The sequence below is a fragment of the Rhincodon typus genome, chromosome 21 (genome assembly GCF_021869965.1).
Source record: "Rhincodon typus isolate 14 chromosome 21, sRhiTyp1.1, whole genome shotgun sequence".
Taxonomy (NCBI): domain Eukaryota; kingdom Metazoa; phylum Chordata; class Chondrichthyes; order Orectolobiformes; family Rhincodontidae; genus Rhincodon; species Rhincodon typus.
Window position 1 is genome coordinate 26,908,456 of NC_063352.1, and position 21,333 is coordinate 26,929,788.

Below are 21,333 nucleotides of genomic sequence, written 5' to 3' on the forward strand. Positions count from 1 at the left end.
ATTGCATTGGTAACTGCCTTGATAGATTTATGAGTTGTTAGTGAGATATGTACAACTCCCCAGGGTATCCTTAGAAGCAGCCCAATGCATGAAAAATTGGCACAGCTGTCACCTTAATGACACCAGGATAAGATGGCTACCCATTCTTCTTACTGCAGATCCTGCTCCAGCAATTGGCATAGTTCTATGAGTGTACTGGGAAATCCTAGATCTGAGTTCATAGAATCACAGAATCCCTACAGTGTGGAAACAGGCAATTCAGCCCAACAAGTCCACACTGCCCCTCCGAACAGCATCCCACCCAGACCCATTTCCCATGTCTAACCCACCTAACCTAAACATCCCTGGGCACTATGAACAATTTAGCATGGCCAATCCACCTATCCTGCACATCTTTGGACCGTGGGAGGAAACTGGAGCACCCAGAGGAAACGCACAAACTCCACACAGACAGTCACCCAAGGCTGGAATCGAACCTGGGTCCCTGGTGCTGTGAGGCAGCAGTGCTAAACCACTGAGCCACCGTGCCGCCCTGTTTGAAACTTATTAATCTGAAGGAAACAGCATCAAAGATTGAAAACTCTGGGCCTCCTGTAAATCCTGAGGGACCTTCTACTATGGTGGCTTCATGTGGACCTGTTCAGCAGGTCACTAGAAGTAGCTGTTGGTCCTGTGCTTGTTGACCAATCTGTTGTTCTCAGGTTCTCTGCATTGTTGTTGCCCCACAACAAATGCAACAATAACCCCTGCTATGGCTGGATACATCGGCCACAATTCCAATTAACTTATGTGGAGAATATAAGAAACAGAATGGGTCCTTAGCAATGTGAGCAATCAGCATTTCCATCACTCTCAAATGACGCTTAGCATTGTCATCCCTACATCGGGACATGGAGGACTTCAAAAAGGAATGCTGAAACCATGGAATACCTCTACAAGGATCTATGATAGTGGGACCTTTTGAATGAATACACTACAAGCCATATTGAGCAAATACAGTAGGAAATTATAAGGGCAGCATGATGCTGATACCTTGTCCTCGTACCCCACATTACCCCATAGAAAAGCATGTTGGCGAATATTTACAGTTCAAGATGAGAGGAAATCAGTTCTGTACCCTTGTGCAACACATCAGATCTTGGAGCGTCTTTGTGATGCCACAGACGCCATTTTTAAGGTCACCTGTGATTACTTCTGTTATACAGAGATGACTGTCTTCAATCTGCAATGACCAATGATGTGGTTAAGAACAAAAACAAAGTCGCTAGAAAAGCTCAGCAGGTCTGGCAGCATCTGTGAAGGAGAAAACAGAGTTAATGTTTTGTGTCCGGTGACCCTTCCTCAGAACTTGATGACGTGGTTAAGACTGCTTGTGACACTGCAAGCATTTACATACTCCTGGCAGGGTCATATAAGTAGGGTCATGAAAGTAAAGTCAGAGGGGAGGAACCAGACAAAAGCAATCCAAAACAAGTCCTCAGTGGCAATTCAGATAAAAGATGTTTGTGGGATATCAACAGCTGTGAAGACGGATGAAGGCTGCAGAATAGGGCGATCCCCAGTCATCTTTCAGTCAAGGACGATGTGTCTGCTGATGTGCAACAGCATTTCCACATTAAAAGATGTCTCGCACAAGGTATGTACCTGAAGGAATACCTGGGAAACCCTCACTCAGAAGAAACTGACCTGGAGGAACCACCTATATAAAGGGAAATAATTCTTTGAGAACACCTGTCAGCAAAAGAAGGTATGGAAAAGAAGTATGAGAAAGGAATGCCAGTGATCTCAAGGCCAAGGGCCACTTCCATCTCCCAGAAACACCTGCCATATGCAGTTGGAGATGTGGCTCTAGGGACAGGCTAATCGGCTACGCAAGGACCCAAAGAACACATAACCAATGATATGGAAATTCCTTGATGGACAATCATGCTCATTAGCGAATAATTGCGGATGATGACAACGACGCCTATATGTACACTGTTAGCACCAGATTAATGCAATAGACCCCTGGAGAGCCTTGCGTTGCTTACAAGTACAGCTCTCATGCTCAGACAGAAAACAAAAGTTACTCCACCTGCTTTGGGTGTTGCCTCAGCCATTTTTCATTTGCAGCGTACATCTATGAGTGACATGGAAGGTAACATAGGTCGCACTTGACACAATGAGACATAGACTCAGCCTGGTAATAAAGGGCACCTCCACCCTGAACCTCCATGATCCCTGCAACCCTGTTCAGCCATCAGTACTGAGCTTCCAAAGATGCCCACACATCTCTTTGAATTACAACTTCATCTCTCAACATTAATCACTGAGCCCCTGCCCTATAGCTTATACTCCCTCTCCCATCCATCAAAGGCAGGATGGTTGTGATCATTGATGATTTCCCTCCCACAGTAACCTATGTCTTCCAGTGCGCTACTGTTTTCCCCCCAACTTATATGTTGAGTTTCCCCCACCATCATGAATATTGTCCCTGCCACAATCCAGTGTGTTGCCTCCAATCCCCACAATTAATTTCCCCAACTTCCTATCACAGTAGTGTCCTCTGATAATTTTTCTTGAGCTTCACTGAGCTGTCCCCTAGGATTGATGGCTTCCAAACCCCCAACGGACTTGGATGGACAGCCCTGACTGATGAGTGATAGGACCCTTGACTGATCTCTATCCAGTTCCATGACTGACTTACTGCAATTCCTTGGACTGGTTGTACTGGACCTGCAGGACTTCACAGATGCTGCCAGACCTGCTTGGCTTTTCCAGCAACTTTGTTTTTATTCCTGATTTACAGCATCCACGGTTCTTTTGGTTTTTATTTGAGATATGGCCATTTGGTTGAAGCACATTGTGTGATTGCCGTGATTGTTGTTAGCTCATGGTATAGATGTGAGCTCAACATAGCATGGTACCATACAGCAAAATGTCCACCCCTTTGACTGATGATTGCTGACAACCTTACAAGCTGCCTGGCTTTGTGTCTGCATTAAAAGGCAACACAACACAGTGGTGCAGTGGTATTTAAGCTCTGTCTGAGGGAGAAAATTGCAAAAATGCAAGGCAAAGATGCTGCATGTACTGAAGTAAGGGTAAGTCAGTGAATGCTAAGAGAGCAAGTGAGGAGTCCTGAGATGCACCCAGTCCAATCCATGAGATAGGTACTTCCTCCTGTGCACAAACTGTCAAGGTAGCAGCAATACAATGAGAGGTTCCACTGTGTTCCAAAGTGTGGCACTGAAGTGCAAGTGGGTCAGAGATGTGCCATGAAGGTTCAGTAAGGCTGAGTCATGTCAAATAACAACATCTGTGGACAGGGATGTGGCAGTCGCTGCCCGTGGAGTGCATACTGAGATGTTGGTGACTGCTGACCAAGATGGAGGTCTGGAGGAGTAAGCAGTGGGCTGCTGTTGCTAGGAACCTGCTCCTTGGTGTCAGGAATTGTTGACGTATATCTTCTATCCTGTGGTGGGAGATTGGAAAATTGCATGTTGGTGTAGTGAGGTAATGATGGCATTATGCAAATAGACCTCTTGTTATTCTCTAGTGAGCTTCTCACCTTGTCATTCAAAACTTGGTTTAGAATTGGACTTCTATTTCTCAACAACAAGAATCTCATTTCTGCCAATCTTACCTTACTTTCCCAACTGACTCCCCAGTACCCACATTGTTCAGGGGCTGACAGATTCCATCCAGAGTAACTGATTCCAAGGCACTTCACTCTCAACAAAATACAGAATTGCACGGGGGGAAAGTTAGTAGATATGAAAATGCCTTGGGCAGAGAAGGAATTTTTAAGAAGGGATGGAAGTAGTAAAAGCATTTAGCGATTACAAAAGGGAGCATATATTTAAAATAATCACAAAAAGAACTGAAGGGGTTGTTAGAAAGGAACTTTACACAGAGCAACAGACTGCTGTTGAGGTATCATGTAGTCCTTAAAGCCTGGAAACTGCCATTTGGTCCAATATGTCAATGTTGGTAAGCATAATTAATCAATTCTAGGGAAGGAAAGTGTGGATTAGACTAACTTGAATAATAAGAGTATGAAGATAGGGAGGATGGGTGGGATTAAACTTGGTGGTACATTAAAGAATGTGCAGAGTCAAGGAAAGAGTGGGATTAGAATCATTTGAATAGTAAAAAACATGGTGCAATGGTGAGGGTCAGTAGAATTCTATTGATTAGAAATGTGGGACTCAGTTTAGTGGAATAGTAAATATTAGGTTAAGTGAGGAGAACATGATTACACTAAGTGGTTCATAAACAGGAACACGAATGTTAACCTAATAAACCCAATTAACTAGATTACTTTTAGATTATATATTGAAATGTAAGAAGGGCCTCACCAATATTGAGGGAATGCAGGTGAGCCAGGCCAGACATGGTCTGAAAAAGTGCAGTTACTGGATCCAGATTAACGCGGTCAAACTTGGAATCTTCCACATACTGCAAACAGAAGTAGTAAAATATAAAAGCAATATACTATAGATACTGAAACATCAACAATATTTCTTTCTTCACAGATACTGTCAGACTTGCTGAGTATTTTCAGCATCTACTGTTTATATTATTCAGATAAAATAGGTTTCTCACCTAAACTAACAAATGGGGGGAGGGGGTAATCAGACCTCACCAGGGTAAGATAATTTTGTGGAATAGAATGCCAGTTATTGGTTCCCAGTAATAAACAAGGATCTCTTAAAGCAGAAACAACAATAGGTTAGAGACAGAATATTTTCTTTTACGACAATGTATCGTCAATTATTCCCTGAACAAAGGAGATAAAAGGTTATGGGGAGACAGCAAGAGAATGGGTTTGAGAAACGTATCAGCCATGATTAAATGGCAGAGCAGACATGATGGGCCAAATAGCCTCATCCTGCACCTATATCATATGGTCTTATGATCTTTTAGCAACCATAGCACAGGCTAAAAAGAGACTAAAGCATCCTCTACTAAAGGAGAATTTGAGAGTTAAGGTCCAAATTAAGATGCATAACATCAAAGGTAATCAACTGTGGATTGTTACCTGAGCCACCTGCTAACTGGTTCTAAGAATGGTTGGAAAGACAGAAGTTTGATATTTTGGGCACCAGCATTGGGTAGTACAGGACCTTTGGCCCACGATGTTGCTGCCTACCTATTATCCTACTCAGATCAAACTACCCTGCATACCGTACATTATACTATCATCTGTGTGCCTATCCAAGAGTAGCTTAAAAGTCTCTAAAGTATCTGACTCCACTACCACTGCTGGAAGCGCATTCCACATGCCCCACCACTTTCTGTGTAAAGAACCTACCTCTGACATCTCCCCTATACCTTCCTCCAATCACCTTAAAATTATGCCCCCTCGTATTCGTCATTTCCGCCCTTTTTAATGTTAACTCTCCTAATTCAATGTATAATTATCATTTACTTAAATCTTATAAGTAATTTAAAATGAATACCAGATCTTACATGGATTCCACTTCAACAGGCTAGAACCAGAATCCTGGTCAATCGTTTAAGCAGAGCTGTGGACAGGGAGTTTTAGAAATTCAAAGGGAAAGGTCATGGCACAGGCATGGATAAAATCAAGTGGGAAGGGACAGTGAGTTTAACCAAATTTGTACAGAGAATGGAATTAGTGAATAAAATTAACGGTTCTTTACCTGAATGCATGAAACGTCTGCAATATTATAGATGAACCATTGGCAAAAATAGAGGAAAGTGATTTAGATCAAATTGTCATTTCAAAAATACGTTTATACAAGATGATCAAGGTTAGGAAATAAATATTCCAAGGAACACAATATTCAGAAAGCTGGAGAGAAAGACAGAGGAGAAGGGGTAGCCCTGATAGTAAAGGATTACAAAAGAAAATTCCTGAGAAAGGATCTGGCCTCAGAATATCACAAAATAGAATCAGTACAGGTGGAAATCGGAAGTAGCAATAGTCAGAAAACACTGATGTAAGAGGTATATTGCACCACCACCCTCAACAATGGTTATACCACTGGACAGAGCATTTAATGAGAAATCATTGGAGCTTGTAACAAAGGCACTGTAATAATTACAGCAAATCTAACTTCCATGAAGAATTGCACAAGTAAATTGGAAAGACTGTTAAAGAAGATGATTTAGTCAAATATTTTTGTGACTGTTTCTTGGAGCAATACATTGTGGAAAGATGAAGCCATATTAGATCTAATATTGTATAATGAAGCAGGGTTAATTATTAATGTCATAATAAAAGATTCAGTGGGAAAGTGATCATAACACCGTTAAATTCCATGTTATGCTTGAAAGTGGCATACTTTGTTACATACAAGAATCTTAAATGTAAACAAAACTAACTGTATAAATATAAAGGGAGAACTTCAGGTTAATTGAGAAAACAGACTAAAAATTATGGCAGTAAACAAACATGGGAAACATTGAAAAAAAATTCAAAATGTTCAACAAAAATACATTTAATTGTAAAATAAAAACTCAGCAACACCCATTTAAGGTCATTTGGGAAGTTAAACATCAAGTTTAAGCCCAAGATCAGCCATGATTCTATTAAATAGCAAAGCACACTTCTATATAGTCTAACAGTCTATATAGTCTAACCCAGCTCCTTTTTCATGTATTCTACACTGTTCTATTAAATAGTGCAGGACAGGTTCATTTGTGGGTATATGGTAAATTGCCCTCTACACTGTCCCATCAAATATTTCCAGGACAAATAGAAAACAGCATAAAACAGAGTAAAGATTCCTCTACAATATTCCATCAAACACTCCTAAGGCAGACACTGCATAGGCTCATTGTTGCCCACTGTCCTCTATTTGAAGGTGAAATCTACTCAAAGTCATTCATTTCCGCCACAGGTCTTCATGTGGCTGAACAGACAATTCTCAATACTTTGATCTTTGGACAAATGGTGCAGGATGTACCATGAGGCAAAGGGATCCTGAGTTCAGCAGTTAGTATCTTTCTTCCCTTCTCTGCCACCACTCTACCTCATAATCAAGGCATAGAGACTTAAAGTGTGATGCAGCTTGATGGACAAGTTATTGTCATTTTGAATGGCTGGTAGCAAACTCCTCCCTGTTAGTAATGTCAGTGCTTCAAGAATAGCTTCAAGTGTCTTTAAATGTTTCCTTTCTCCTCCCTGCAATACCAGCCATTTGAGAATTAGGAAAACAAGACTTGGTGGGGAGACATTTATCAACTAAAAGGACAGTGTCTAGTCCATTAAAGTTGGTTTTTCAAGTTTTGCCTGAATATTTTTGCGGCTGTCAGCCAGGGGGATACTAGTATGTTTGATGGTTATTTCAGTGAATCCAGAGGATGTGGTGGAAGCTGTAATGATGGAACTTCTCTAGCACTCTCATGTGTCAGTGATAAATCCAAGTATTCATTTCATCAAGATTGACTGCCTGTATTTTAGACCATCTAGATGGAAAACTCTTTTATCTTATGTGCCTCTGTGTCAAAACTAATCTGACCACCATAGAGTTTGTGTATAACTGTGGTGACATTGCCTACTTGGCATCACATCTGCAAGCCACTCTTGATCTCTTTAACACTGCATACAAGAAAATCGGTCTTTCCTTGAAATCTGGCAAAACAAAACTCTTGTTGACCCTACACCCAATCAGCCAAATATCCCATCTCTTGTATTTGCTGAAGGACAGATTCTGGAATTTGTTGAGCACTTCCCGTTGGCAGCCACTTTTCTCAAATAGCCACCAATAATGTGAAGATTCAACACTGAACTGTTGTGCCAGTTCAGCCTTCTACAAACTACAGCAGTGAGCGATTGACAGTTAAGATCCCAGGAAATCAACAAAACTCAGTGTATACATAAAAATTAGAAGTAGACCATTCAGTCCTTCAAGCTTGCTTCACCATTTGATAAGATCAACACTGATCTGTTTGTGTTTTGAATTCCCATCTATCCCCTGACTCCTTTCCAAACAAGAATCTATCTTTGCCTTAAAACATTCATGAACCCACCTCTTCTGCCTTCTGTGACAGTGTTCCAAAATCGCACAACCCTCTGAAAGAAAAAATTCTCTTTATCTCAGACCTAAAAAGGTGACTCCTGCTTTAAAAGAGTCAACTAGTTTTGAGCAGGGTCAGAACCTTCCATGTTCACCTTGTCAAGACTGTTCAGTATCTTATAAACTTCAATCAATCAACTTTCATTTGTTCACTGACCTTTCAATTGTTCTTCTAACTCAAATGAAAGCCAGCTTAGCCTGTGCAATCTTTCCTCACAAGACAACCAGCTCATTCCAGGTATCAACTTAGTAAATATCCTCTGAACTGCCTACAATGCATTTATACATAGGCTCTCCCTGGGTTGTGAATGGTTCAAGAAATGCGTACAATCCTACTAACATAACTTCACCTTAATCTGTTCCTTAATCAGAAACCATGAATCTGCTGCAGCCACCTATTTCAATGTTCTTCACAGGCAAAATAATTCATAATTCTGTTATCCTTTGCATGAAAGAGAAACTTCAGATTCCCTTTAAACAATAATTTCTGTTTTTACAAAGTACTTCCATTGCTATTTTAACTCTTCACTAAATGAACAACTTGCCCAAATCAACATGGGCAGTTTCCTACCTAATTTCAGAAACATCAACTGGATTACTCAAAACTTTTCAAAGTGAGTGAAACCTTAACTAACTGGGGTATATCCTTTGATACAGAGTGAGTGGAACCACTAAAACATTAAACAGAAAACTTCTGACTCACCTCCTGCAGTGTGGCAGTGCAAAGCTCAATTGCGATATAGTAGAACTGCTTGTCTCTTTCAGTGCAGAAATAGCGAATGACATTGGGATGCTCATCAGATTCACGAAGGAGCTGAACTTCACGATCGGCAAAATTGAAACATTCAGGGAGAATCCTTTTCACAGCAACATTACGATTATCAAAACTGCCTCTGGGTCATGAATAGGAAAATCAGTTACCAACACAAACAAAATTTTGTGCTTATAGTCCCATAATGTAGTAAACTACCACAAGGCGCATCAAAGGAGGATTATCAAACAAAATTTGATGTTGAACAACAAAAGGAAATATTAGGACAAATCATCAAATGTTTGGTTAAAGAAATAAGTCTTAAGGAACGGCTGGAAGGAGAAAACAGAGGCAGACAGTTGGAGATGTTTAGAGAGGGGAATTGCAGAGCTTAGGACTCCCATATGCACAGTCTCCAGCAATGGACAATTAAAATTGGGGATGCTCAAGAGGTCAGGTTTGAAGGAATGAAGATATCTAGGTTGGTTGGAGGGCTGCAAGAGATTACAGAGATGGGGAAGGATGAGGCAACAAGAAGGAGAATATTAAATTGAGGTGATTCCTTGACCAGAATGTAGGTTAGGCAAATGGAATGTGATAGAAGTTGGGTGTGGACAGTAATTTTGAATAACTTTGAGTTTATGGAGGGTAGAACAGATAATTCAAGTATAAGAGATTATAAAAACAAAACAAAATGTTTTAGAATACTAGTATTTTTGAGTTTGAATAAAACAGATAAATGTTTCAAGCTGAGACCATGCTGCTTGAGTCTTCGAATACATTGATGTCAGAAGCCCTGGAGCGGGTTCAGAAGAAGTTTGTGAGAATGATCCCAGGAATGAAAGGCTTAACATATGAGGAATGTTTGAGGACTCTGGGTCTATACTGAATGGAGTTTAGAAGGATGAGGGGAGATCTAATTGAAACTTACAGAATACTGAAAGGCCTGAATAGATTGGACTTTGGGAAGATGTTTCCATTAGCAGGAGAGATTAGGACCCGATAGCACAGCCTTAGAGTAAGTGGAAGACCCTTTAGAACGGAGATGAGAAGAAACTTCTTCAGCCAGAGAGTGGTGAATCTATGGAATTTACTGCCATAAAAGGCTGTGGAGGCCAGGTCATTGAGTATATTTAAGACAGAGATAGATAGGTTCTTGATTGTTAAGGAGATCAAAGGTTACGGGGAGAAGGCAGGAGGATGGGGGTTGAGGAACTTATCAGCAATGGCCGAATAGCAGAGCAGACTCGATGGGCTGAATGGCCTAATTTCTGCTCCTATATTTTATGGTCTATGCTCTTTCTCCCTTCATGAGCAGTGGTGTTGCAGGAGTGGTTTTCTAAATTACTGGAACCTTACCGGAGTTGAATGAATTCTGGAATATTTCAACTAATGCCTTCAATATCTGTACAGCTATTTTCTTTAAAACCCCAGGATGTAGGCCATCAGATCATGGTGACTTATATGTCTTCATTTCCGTTATTTTGTCAAATTCTTTGTCCTTATAAAAGAGAGATTTATAAGACCTCCCACTCCCTTCTCCAATCTATCCACCCTCCACACCACCCAAGCATCTTGCTTATCCGATATCATTGGATTGTTTACAGGGCCCTCCACTGTGAATAATGATACAAAATAATAAATTAAATTGTCTGCCATTTTCCTGTTCACCATTATCACTTCCCCAGTCATATCCTTCAAGTGCCATACTCACTTTAACTGCTCTGTTTTTATATAGCTGTGGAAGCTCTTGGAGTTTGTTCTTATATCACTGCTTATTTATTTTCATAATTTTTTTTCTCCCTTTTTATTAGCTTTTTAGTCATCCACTGATGGTTCAGAAAAATGTTCTAATCTTTAGCCCTACCACATGTTTCTGCTGCTTTGTATGCCTTAGTTTTTGATTGGACACTCTCCTTGACTGCCTTTGTTAACTACAGGTTGGTTCATCTTCATTGCGTCCTTTTTTTTGACTGGATTAAATTTTTGCTGAGTCTTATGAAATACCTGCTCATCCATTAACATTCTCCTTTGTCTATTTTCCCAGTCTGCTTTAGATGAATCTGTCTTTATAGCTTTATAATTCCCACTATTCAAAGTTGATCTCCTTGAAATTGAATTTGAAATTCTATCATGATGTGATCACTACCCGGTACAGAATCCTTAACTACAAAATCTCTTATTAAACCTACCTCATTACATATTACTGGTGATATAATAGCCCATTCCTGGGCAGTTTCGGCAACATACTGATTTAAGAAACAATGCCTAATGCACTCTACAAATTCTCCACGTTATCCTTGCCCACCTGATTTGTCCAGTCAATATGCAGATTAAAATCACCCATGATTATTGTAGTGCCCTTTTTACAAACCTCCATTATTTCCTAATCTATACTTTGTAATGCAGTGAGACAACACTTTGGATGAAATAAATAACTTCTATCCATGACTTATTTCCCTTGCTATTCCTTACTTCCACTCAAACTGATTCCACATCACAATCTATTGCACCTATATCACTACACAGCACTGCACTGAAACCTCCTTCATTAACAAAGCCATCCCATCCACATTTCCTTTTTGCAAATTCTTCCAAAATGTCAAATATCCTTGAATATTAAGCTCCCAGTCCTAGTCATCTTGCAAGCATGTCTCTGTGATAGCTAACAAGTCATATGAATTTATTTCTATTTTGTGTTGTTAACTCATCTATCTTGTTACAGATGTATTCCAATAAAGAGCCTTAAGCTTTGACTTTTCAACCATTTTTACTTATTAAATAAAGTAAAATTTCTGCTGCACGCTTCTGCTTGTATTTTCTGCCTTTCTGTCACACTTTAAAGCCCATCTACAATTCTAGTTACACAGTTCACCAGAACACTAGTCCCAGCATGGTTCAAATGAAGCCCATCCCAACGGAACAGTTCTCTCTTCCCACAGAGCTGATATAAGTGCATAATAAATCGGAACCTATTTCTCCCAAAGTAGTTAGTCAAGCTTCAGTTAAACGGCATAATCCTCTAAAGGAATCGAATGGCTTTCTCCTATCCTATGTAGTCTTCCAAGCCTCAACTAATATCATATTCTGGAATTGCCTGGCAGGAGGTTCAAGAGAATGACCTTGGAATGAATGATTCTTCACTTACTCTGATTCGGGGAGAATTTGATCTCCACTTAGCAACTGAAGGTCAATGAATCATAGCATGAACTCATATACCAGCATTAGGCGATGAAGCATGTTCATTCTCTAATACTTATGCCAGAACAATTGCCCTTTAAAATTCTTTCACTGCAACTAGAAGCTGTGTCTTTGATATTAGAATCCAGGGCACATTCTCAATAGCACGTGTTGCTTTTTGATCCATTACTGATTGTACGTGAAGTGACTATCACCCATGGTTTTCCTTGTCTTACCGGAATACAAATGTTCCCTCAGCTCCATGACCCAACACATCTTTTGGCTTGAAGGAAATCTTTCCTACAGTAACCAAGTTGGTTCCATTATCTAGATGAAAGGGAACACAGAACTCCATTAATCTTTCAAGCAGGACCATTTATCATTTGAAGTTTGTTGTTACAAATATTTTTGGGGAAGGTTTAAAAGGAGGGAGTATGTTCAATCTACTCTTATTAAGCATTGAGATTTCCACTGCTCGCTTAAACACTGAGTTCAAGAACAGACCAGTTGAATAGTATCCAGTAAAGGAGAATTGTAATCAATTTGTTACAAAAAAGCTAAAGCATAGTTCAGTTTTAAAAACAATTCAACTCATTGGAAACTCAAGGTAAAGAGACAGAATTACAGTGCACAGAGAAGAAAGAAGGTAATTTTATGAAATTTAGAGGTATATTTCAGGAAAGATGCCAGAGAGCTAGAAGCAAAAAAACTCAAGTTTCAGATTTACATTAAGCTTCTGGTATATACAGTAAATACTCTGAAAGCAACACAATTAAAATTGTAAGGCTAAATTTTTCCATCTTGATGTGGGACTGAATTAACTTTAAAAATGGGCATGAACCAACTATGGATTTCCATTGCCATTACCAGCACTGGTAATTTTCAATGGCCCAGGTAAACGGTGCTTTGCAAGCCTGCACACAGGTGTCCTCTCATTGCTGGCTCCATTGCAGAAGACAGCACTTCAGACCTATCACAATTTTAACTGAGTTAGGCTGATTTTGGAAGGTAATATGTTTTATACCACGATAAAGATGTTGTGAACCATCGGGGACACCCTCGTTTGGAAATGAGGATCATATGAGAGGTAAAACCAAAAGTTGCTGCATCATAAGTTATACATTTACAATACAGTGCATGATGTTAAGGACTTGCTTTGAAAATATCATTAAATAATCAGGTAGTCAATTCTGACAATCTGGTATGCTGTTGAGGAAACGAACAGCGTTGTGAAAGTGAAAATCTTCAGGTGAATTTAAATACATTATCTGCTCAAGAAATGATACTTTCCATTGTGCAATAGGAAAATTCAGATGGTTGAGTGAAATGTCCCACAGTTTTCATGTTTTCCTTGAAGGTCAGCTCAGCCACCAGTATGGCTGTTACAAAGCCTGGACAGATGTCTGAGATTCTGGCTGTCTTCACAGGCTGCGAATATTGTAAATTCCACCTTTAGGTGGTGCTAAGAGGACACATTTGCAAAGAGGCCCTCAATGTAATTATGAGGCAACAGAAGCAGCGAACCAGAAAGATGGTACTGCTGGAAACTTCAGCCAGAAGTGTGATCTAAGACTCTGGGAGGCAGAGGCTGAGGCAGAGGCTGATGGAGAAGAGCTTTCCCTGTGTCTTTTCAAGCACTGTTCCTTCACTATGCTGATCCTGCTGTTGTCCATCCTCCATCTCTTTCTGTTGTGCTCCCAGGGAGAGATCCCTCCTAGAGCCAGTAGGTCGTGCTTGGGGACCAGACTGCTGCAGTGCTTGTCCGCTGTTCATGCTGCTTCACTTGCCATCATCCCACCCAGGTTCCAGACACACAGCAACAGCCAGGTGAGCCAAGCAAAATAGCAGCAGCTCAGGAAACACAGCCAGGGATAGGAAGCTCCACTTCATCAGCTCCAGCCTCCATCACTGCCTTCCTCTAGCCTTCCCCAGCCTTCTCAGCTGCCAAACCCCTTAAGCAATAGCTTCTGACTCCACCTTGTTCTTATACTCCTCCCCAAACATTATTCATCCTCATCCAGCCAAATGCTCATGCACAGGGGCCATTGTGCATTCTGGTTAATCACTCAGGTATTCAAAAGTTTTAACACATTCCGCTTAGAATGGTTTCTGGACACAGTTATTCTGATTGCTTTCTGACACAGTCATCATGATCGCTTGGCAGAGTTTTAAACCTACCAATAGATTTACTAAGCATGGGCCGGTGACAGTGCTGTCAGATTGTGAACTTTGTTATTTTGGAAACCTAAGAAATGATAACAGGAGGTGGTCATTCAGCCCATCAAGCCTGCTTCCCCATTCAGTGAGATGATGGCTAATCTTCTATCTCAACACCATTTTGATGCAGTATCCCTATATTCCTGAGATTTTTAAAATATGAGAATCAACTTCTGTCTAGATATATTCAATGATTGATCTTTCACAGTCCCCTTGAGCAGAAAACTCCAAAGATTCATTATGGTCTAAGTGAAGAAATCTCTTCAAACCTCATTCTTGAATGTCCCTCCACTTGTTCTGAAACTGTGTGCCCTGATCTTAGACACCTTGGCCAAGGTAACCAACCCTATTGTACTCCAAGAATTCTGCTTGTTAGAACACCTCTGATTCTTATAAACTAAGAGAATACAGATCCTGTTTAAACCCAGGATTACCCCTCCATTCCTCCATGTTTGGTGAATATTACTGCACGCACTCTGTAGCGAGTACATAATTCCTTACATTAGGTGACAAAAACTGCATATATTATTCCAGGTATGTTCTTACCTACACTCTATGTTTTAGGCTTGTTCAGAGGGAGGCAGCAGGACAAACAAAATAAAAAACAGAAATATGAATTAAATCAGAGAAAGAATCAGGCTAGAACATTCTTATCCACTTTCAATGTCTGGATTGGTGTACACATACAGAAAGGAAGGGAAACAGACAGAAGGAAAGAGGCAGAGTGATGAATAGTGAAAAAAAGCTGAACAGCTGTAGTGAGAAGGAAACAAAATCAAGATTAAAGTAGACCACAGCCAAGAAATTGTTGTTTGCAATATCAACATGGAAGCATGATGAGGCATTTTTCTCTTAGCTATTTTGATAGAGATACAAGTCTATTCAACGTAGAAGTTACTGACATAAAAGGCAGTCAGGGATGTCAAACTGAGTTGATAGGCATTTAACCCCTATTGTCACAGGCATTTCTAGGTACAGAATGTAACAGACTCTGCCTATTCAGCAGTGCACTTCCAGAGGTTTCTGAGTTTTCAACTTTTATAAAATGGCACATTATGCTGCATCACTTCAATCTTTTTTCAAATTAAAAAAAAAATTCTAAACTACCAAAGACAAGTTCAAATACCAACCAGCAACAATTTCATCATAACAGGCAGTGCCATTTTGCAAAATGTAGACATGCTGCTCTGAGGATTGGCTGTTCCTGTCTTGGGTGGAGGAGTTGGATCGCTGTGGATCTTTGTGGGAGACCTGAGCTGCATCTTCTGAGAATTCTGGGAAGTCTGCCCTGAGCTGGTTGGCAGATTGTGGGGGCTGCTGCTGAAGCAGCTGGAATTTCTCTTCCAGGTTTTGTTCCAGCTGTTGCTGATGTAGTTTCTGCTGTTGGTGCATTTTCTGCCACAGAAAAGATGGAAGTGCAGGTTAAAGTAGGCAGGCAAACTTTGATAACAGTACATTAGAGTGTGGAGTGATTGAATCCTGAGGTAAATGCTCATGATTGAGGTTAAAAGTCTGACTCTCTTCCAATCCCACCACACTAAACAAAAGCAAAACAATACAGTTCGAGGCCAGAATACACATTTAGATCAGTTTCACTGTAGCATCAAGTTAACAGAGAAGATCTGGCCAGTGGGTGGGGGTGTCAGGACTGCAACACCAGATAAAATAACACCAAGTTAAGGAAGGGGAACTTTGGGGTGGGGGTGCTGACTATGACATCAGGGTAATGGCAGGAAGCTCAGTGAGGTGGTGGTGACAAGGGGCTAAAGGAGTAAACCGGGGTACTGGTTAAATGGAGAAGAGCTGTATGGCAGGTAAATGCAACACTACATTAATGCATGAAAGTTGCAGCAGGATAATAATGGATAACATAAAGCTCTGCATAATAAAAATAACTTACTTTTGGATACATAATTAGAAACACCATCCATCCTCCTACTAGCACAGTGAATATGGCCACAGTCAAGATGTCTTGGTTTCCTGATTCAGGCACAATCTCACTTGCAGCCTCCTGCTTTACTTCGCTGTCCATCCGATAACTTTCATCAAATGTTTTTGAGTGCGTCTGGTCTGACTGCATCATAAACTTAAGGAAACAAGAAAGTGTTCTTTTAAAAAATTATACATGCTTCTTTACAAAGTTACTTTTTTAATAATGTTTTCTTTCGTAGTTTAGTCTGAAATATAGACTGTTGAGTTGGTACTTTTCTAGCAATCAGAGAAAGCATAAATGGTATGTATTTACCAAATTATTTTTAGTCTGTATACCAAAGTCCAAGATTATGACTATTAACTGTGATTCAGTTCCTATTTCCTCCAAGATCTAAATACCCTTCCAGGGGTGTGGGGCACAAAATTTCTCACGTACCTCTGGGATGATCTAACCATGGCTTTGTAGCTAAAGCATGATTTCTACCCCATTTTATTCTAGTCCTAGCACAGAACAGTACAGCACAGGAACAGGCCTTTTGGCCCACCATTTCTGTGCCAATCATGATGCCATTCTAAACTAATCCCATCTGCCTGCAAATAGTCCATATCCCTCTATTCCTGTCTGTGACTGTCTAAATATCTGCTTCTACCACCATCTGTGCAAAAAAAAAACTGGACTCACTCATCTCCTTTAAACTTCCCTTTCCCACCTTAAAATTATGCCCCCTAGTTTTTGACATTTCTGCCTAGAAAAAAAACTCCCAACTATCCACCCTTTCCATGTCTCTCATAATTTTATATACTTCCATCGGGTCACCACTCAGCCTCTGTTGCTCTAGCAAAAACAATCCAAGTTTGTCCAACCTCTCTTTATAGCTAATACACTCCAATTCAGGCAACATTCTGGTAAACCTCTTTTGCACTCTCTCCAAACCTCCAAATTCTTCCTAAGGCAACCAGAAATGCACACAATACTCCAAATGTGACCAACTTAAGTCTTATACAGCTGCAACATGTCTTGCCAACTTTTATAAACAGTGTTTTGGTCAATGAAGGCAGCACGTCGTACGCCTTTACCACCTTATCCACTTATGTTGCTACTTTCAGGGAGCTACGGAATTGCACCTCAAGATCCCTCTGTATATCAATGCTCTTAACGGTCTATATACTTTTACTGTATACTTTTCTCTTGCATTTGACCTCCAAAATGCATCACCTCACATTTGTCTGGATTTATCTCCATCTGCCATTTCTCCGCCCAACTTTTCAAGTGATCTATATCCTGCTGTATCCTTTGGCAATCTTCTCACTATCCACAACTCCCCACAATTTTCGTGTCATCTGTAAATTTACTAATCAGACTATGTACATTTTCATCGAAACAATTTATATATATTACAAACAGCAGAGAACCCAGCACTGTTCCTTGCACAATATTACTGATCACAGATATCCTGTCAGAAAAAATATTCCTCCACAACTATCCTCTGTCTTCTATACCAAGCCAATTTTATACCCAATTTACCAACTCACTGAGGATCCCATGTGACGTCATCTTCTGGACCAGCTTACCATAATGGACCTTGTCAAATGCTTTAGTTAAGTACATTTAAACAACATCCATTGCCCTACCCTCATCAATCATCTTTGTCACTTCCTCAAGAAACTCAATCAAATTTGTGAGACAGACCTTCCAAGGACAAAGCCATGCTGACTATCCCTAATAAGTCCATTCTTTTAAAATGTGAGTAAATCCTGTCTGAAGGATCTTCTCCAATAATTTCCCTATCACTGATGGAAGGCTCACCAATCTATAATTTCCTGGATTATCCCTGCTGCCTTTCTTAAACAAAGGAACAACATTGACTATTCTCCACTCTTCTCAGACCTCGCCTGAGGCTAAACAGGATACAAAGATCTTTGTGAAGGCACCAGCAATCTCCTCCCTTGCCTTCCTCCATACTCTTGGATAGATCCCATCAGGCCCTGGGGACTTAGCTACCTTAATGTTTTTCAAAACATCCAACATCTTCTTCTTAATGTCGACATGCCTTAGAATATCAACATTCCACTGCCTTATCTTAATATCATCCATGTCCTTGGTGAATATTGATGCAAAGTACTCATTAAGGATGTCACCCACCTCCTCTGAATCCACGCACAATTCCCTCCTTTGCTCTTAGTGGGGCCTATCTTTTCACTAGATACCCTTTTGCTCCGAATATATGTACAAAATACTTAGGGATTCTTCTTAATCTTACATGTCAAGGACATTTCATAGTCCCTTTTAGCCCTCCTAATTCCTTGTTTAAGTTCTTTCTTGCTTCCTTTATAATCCTCAAGGGCCTTGTCTGATGTCAGTTTCCTAAACATTATATATGCTTTCTTTCCCCTTTTCACTAAACTTCCAACATCTCGTCATCCAGGGTTCCCAAATCTTGCCATCCTCATCTTTTTAACCTCACAGGAACATGTTGCTCCCAAGCAATGATCAACAAGCCTTTAAAAGACTCCTGTATCAAATGTGGATTTACTCTAAAACAGCTGTCCCCTCAGTAACCTGGGATAGATCCCATCAGGCCATGGGGACTTAGCAACCTTGATATTTTTCAATTCATTTTCTCCAGTTCCTGCCTAAAAGTGTTGTAATTAGCCTTTCACTCAAGGACCAGTCTTATTCTTATGCATAACTATCTTAAAACTTACAAAATTATGATCGTTGCTCCCAAAATGCTCCCCCACTGAAACTTTGATCACCTGGCCAAGTTCATCCCTTAGTACAAGGTCCAGTACTGCCCTTCCCTAGTTGGACTATCTACATATTGTTTCAAGAATTCTCCTTATGCACCAAACAAAATCTGCCCATGGGCAGGACTTAAAGTCCTGGTAGGGCCCTGGGGAGTGCTGCCAAACAGAAAGACCAAACATAGTTCCTTGAAAGTGGCATCACAGGTAGACAAGGTGGTGAAGAAGGCATTTGGCACACATGGCTTCATTGGTCAGACCACTTAGTATAGGAGTTGGGAATCATGTTGCGACTGTACAAGACATTGTTGAAGCCAATTTTGGAGTACTGCATACAATTCTGGCAGAAAAGATTTACAAGGATGTTACCAAGACTGGAGGGTTTGAGTTATAAGGAGAGGCTTGCTAGGTTGGACTTTTTACCCTGGAATGTAGGAGGCTGAGGGGTGATCTTATCGAGGTTTATAAAATCATGAGGCATAAATAAGATGAATAGCCAAGGTCTCCTCCCCTGGGTAGGGGAATCCAAAACTAGAGGGCAAGGGTTTAAGGTGAGAGGGGCAAGATTTAAAAGGGACCTGAGGGGCAACTTTTTCACACAGAGGGTGGTGCCAATGTGCAACAAATTGCCAGAGGAAGTGGTAGAGGCGAGTACAATTACAACATTTCAAAGATAATTGGACACGTACATGAATTGAAAAGGTTTAGCGGGATATGGGCAAAATGCAGGCAAATGTGCCTCGTTCAGTTTGGGAAATCAGCATGTGATAAGGGAATATTTGTGATCATGGGTGATTTTAATCTGCACATAGATGTGGAAAACCAATTTAGCCACAATGTCCTAGAAGAGGAATTCCTGGAGTGTATACGGTATGGTTTTCTTGACCAATATGTGGACGGGCCAACAAGACAGCAGGCCATCTTAGACTGGGTTCTGTGAAATGAGAAGGGAATCACTGACAATCTAGCTGTGCAAGACCCCTTGGGGATAAGCCACCATAACATGATGAATTCTTTATTAAGATGGAGAGAGTTGATTTGGAGACTAGAATGCTGAATCTTAACAAAGGAAACTATGAAGATATGAGGCATGAGTTGGCCTTGATGGACTGGGGAGAGTTACTTAAAGGGTGGACAGTGGATAGGCAATGGCAAACATTCAAGGAATGCATGGGGAAACTGCAACAACATTTTATTTCTGTCTGGCACAAAAGCAAAATGGGTAAGAGGGCAAAATCTATGGCTTGCAAAGGAAATTAGAGATAGTATCTGATCCAAGAAAGAAGCATCCAGATTGGCCAAGAAAAATACTATGTCTGAGGATTGGGAGCAGTTTAGAATTCAGCAAAGAAGGACCAAGGGATTGGTTAAGAAGGGGAAAATATAGTACGAAAGTAAGCTTGCAGGGAACATAAAGACTGACACTAAGAGTTTCTATAGGTACGTGAAGAGAAAGAGATTGGGGAAATGTAGAATAGGGGAAAAAGAAATGGCTGAGTAACTGAATACATACTTTGGTTCTGTCTTCACAAAAGAAGGCACAAATCAGATACCAGAAATGATGGAGAATGCAAGATTTAGTGAGGGGAAAAATTGACAGAGATCAATATTAGTAGAGAAATAGCGCTGGGAAAATTGATGGGATTCAAGGCAGATAAATCCCTAGGGCTGAATAATCTACATCCATAGTACTTAAGAAAGTGGATCTAGAAATGCATTGGTGGTCATCTTCCAGGATTCTATAGACCCTGGAACTGTCCCTGCAGATTGGAGGGTAGGTAATGTCACTTCAATATTCAAAAAGGGAGGTAGAGAGAAAACAGGGAATTATAGACCACTGAGCCTAACGTTGGCAGTGGGGAAAATTGTCGAAATCCATTATCAAGGACTTTATAGCAGAACATTTAGAAAGCAGTGGCAGGATCAGAGTCAGCATGGATTTATGAAGAGGAAATCATGCTTGACAAATCTGTTGGAATTCTATAAAGATGTAACTAGTAGATTTGACAAGAGTGAGCCAGTCGATGCAGTATATTTGGACTTTCAGAAAGCATTTGACAAAGTCCTGCATAAGAGATTATTGCGCAAGACTAAAGTACATGGGATTGGAGGAAGTGCACTGAGATGGATAGAAAACTGGTTGGCAGAGAGGAAACAAAGAGTAGGAATTAATGGGTTCTTTTCAAATTGGCAGACAGTAACTAGTGGGGTGCTACAGGGATCAGTGCTGACCCCAGCTAATCACACTATATGATTTGGATGAGGAAAGAAAATGTAACATCTCAAAGTCTGCAGGTGATACCAAGTTGGGTGGGAGGGTGAACGGTGACAAGGATGCAGAGATCCTTCAACAAGATCTGGACAGCTTGGATGAGTGGTCAAATCAATGTGGATGCAGTATAACTTGGATTGTTATTCACTTTGGAAGCAAAAACAAGAAGGCAGATTACTACCTGAATGGTTGTTATTTGGGAGAGG

At 40.5% G+C, this 21,333-nt stretch overlaps 1 protein-coding gene across 3 annotated transcripts in view; it reads right to left on the reverse strand.

Annotated features, from left to right (window-relative positions):
• ern2 (endoplasmic reticulum to nucleus signaling 2) overlaps nucleotides 1-21,333 on the reverse strand; it is a 97,184-nt gene that overhangs the window by 17,241 nt on the left and 58,610 nt on the right. For all 3 annotated transcript variants that reach the window (XM_048609500.1, XM_048609499.1, XM_048609498.1), the window contains exons 12-16: nucleotides 16,079-16,264; nucleotides 15,309-15,573; nucleotides 12,198-12,288; nucleotides 8,734-8,923; nucleotides 4,341-4,440 (exon numbers count right to left, since the gene is read on the reverse strand). In XM_048609500.1, the coding sequence (XP_048465457.1) occupies nucleotides 4,341-4,440; nucleotides 8,734-8,923; nucleotides 12,198-12,288; nucleotides 15,309-15,573; nucleotides 16,079-16,264 (832 nt within the window). The remainder of the gene's footprint in view (nucleotides 1-4,340; nucleotides 4,441-8,733; nucleotides 8,924-12,197; nucleotides 12,289-15,308; nucleotides 15,574-16,078; nucleotides 16,265-21,333) is intronic.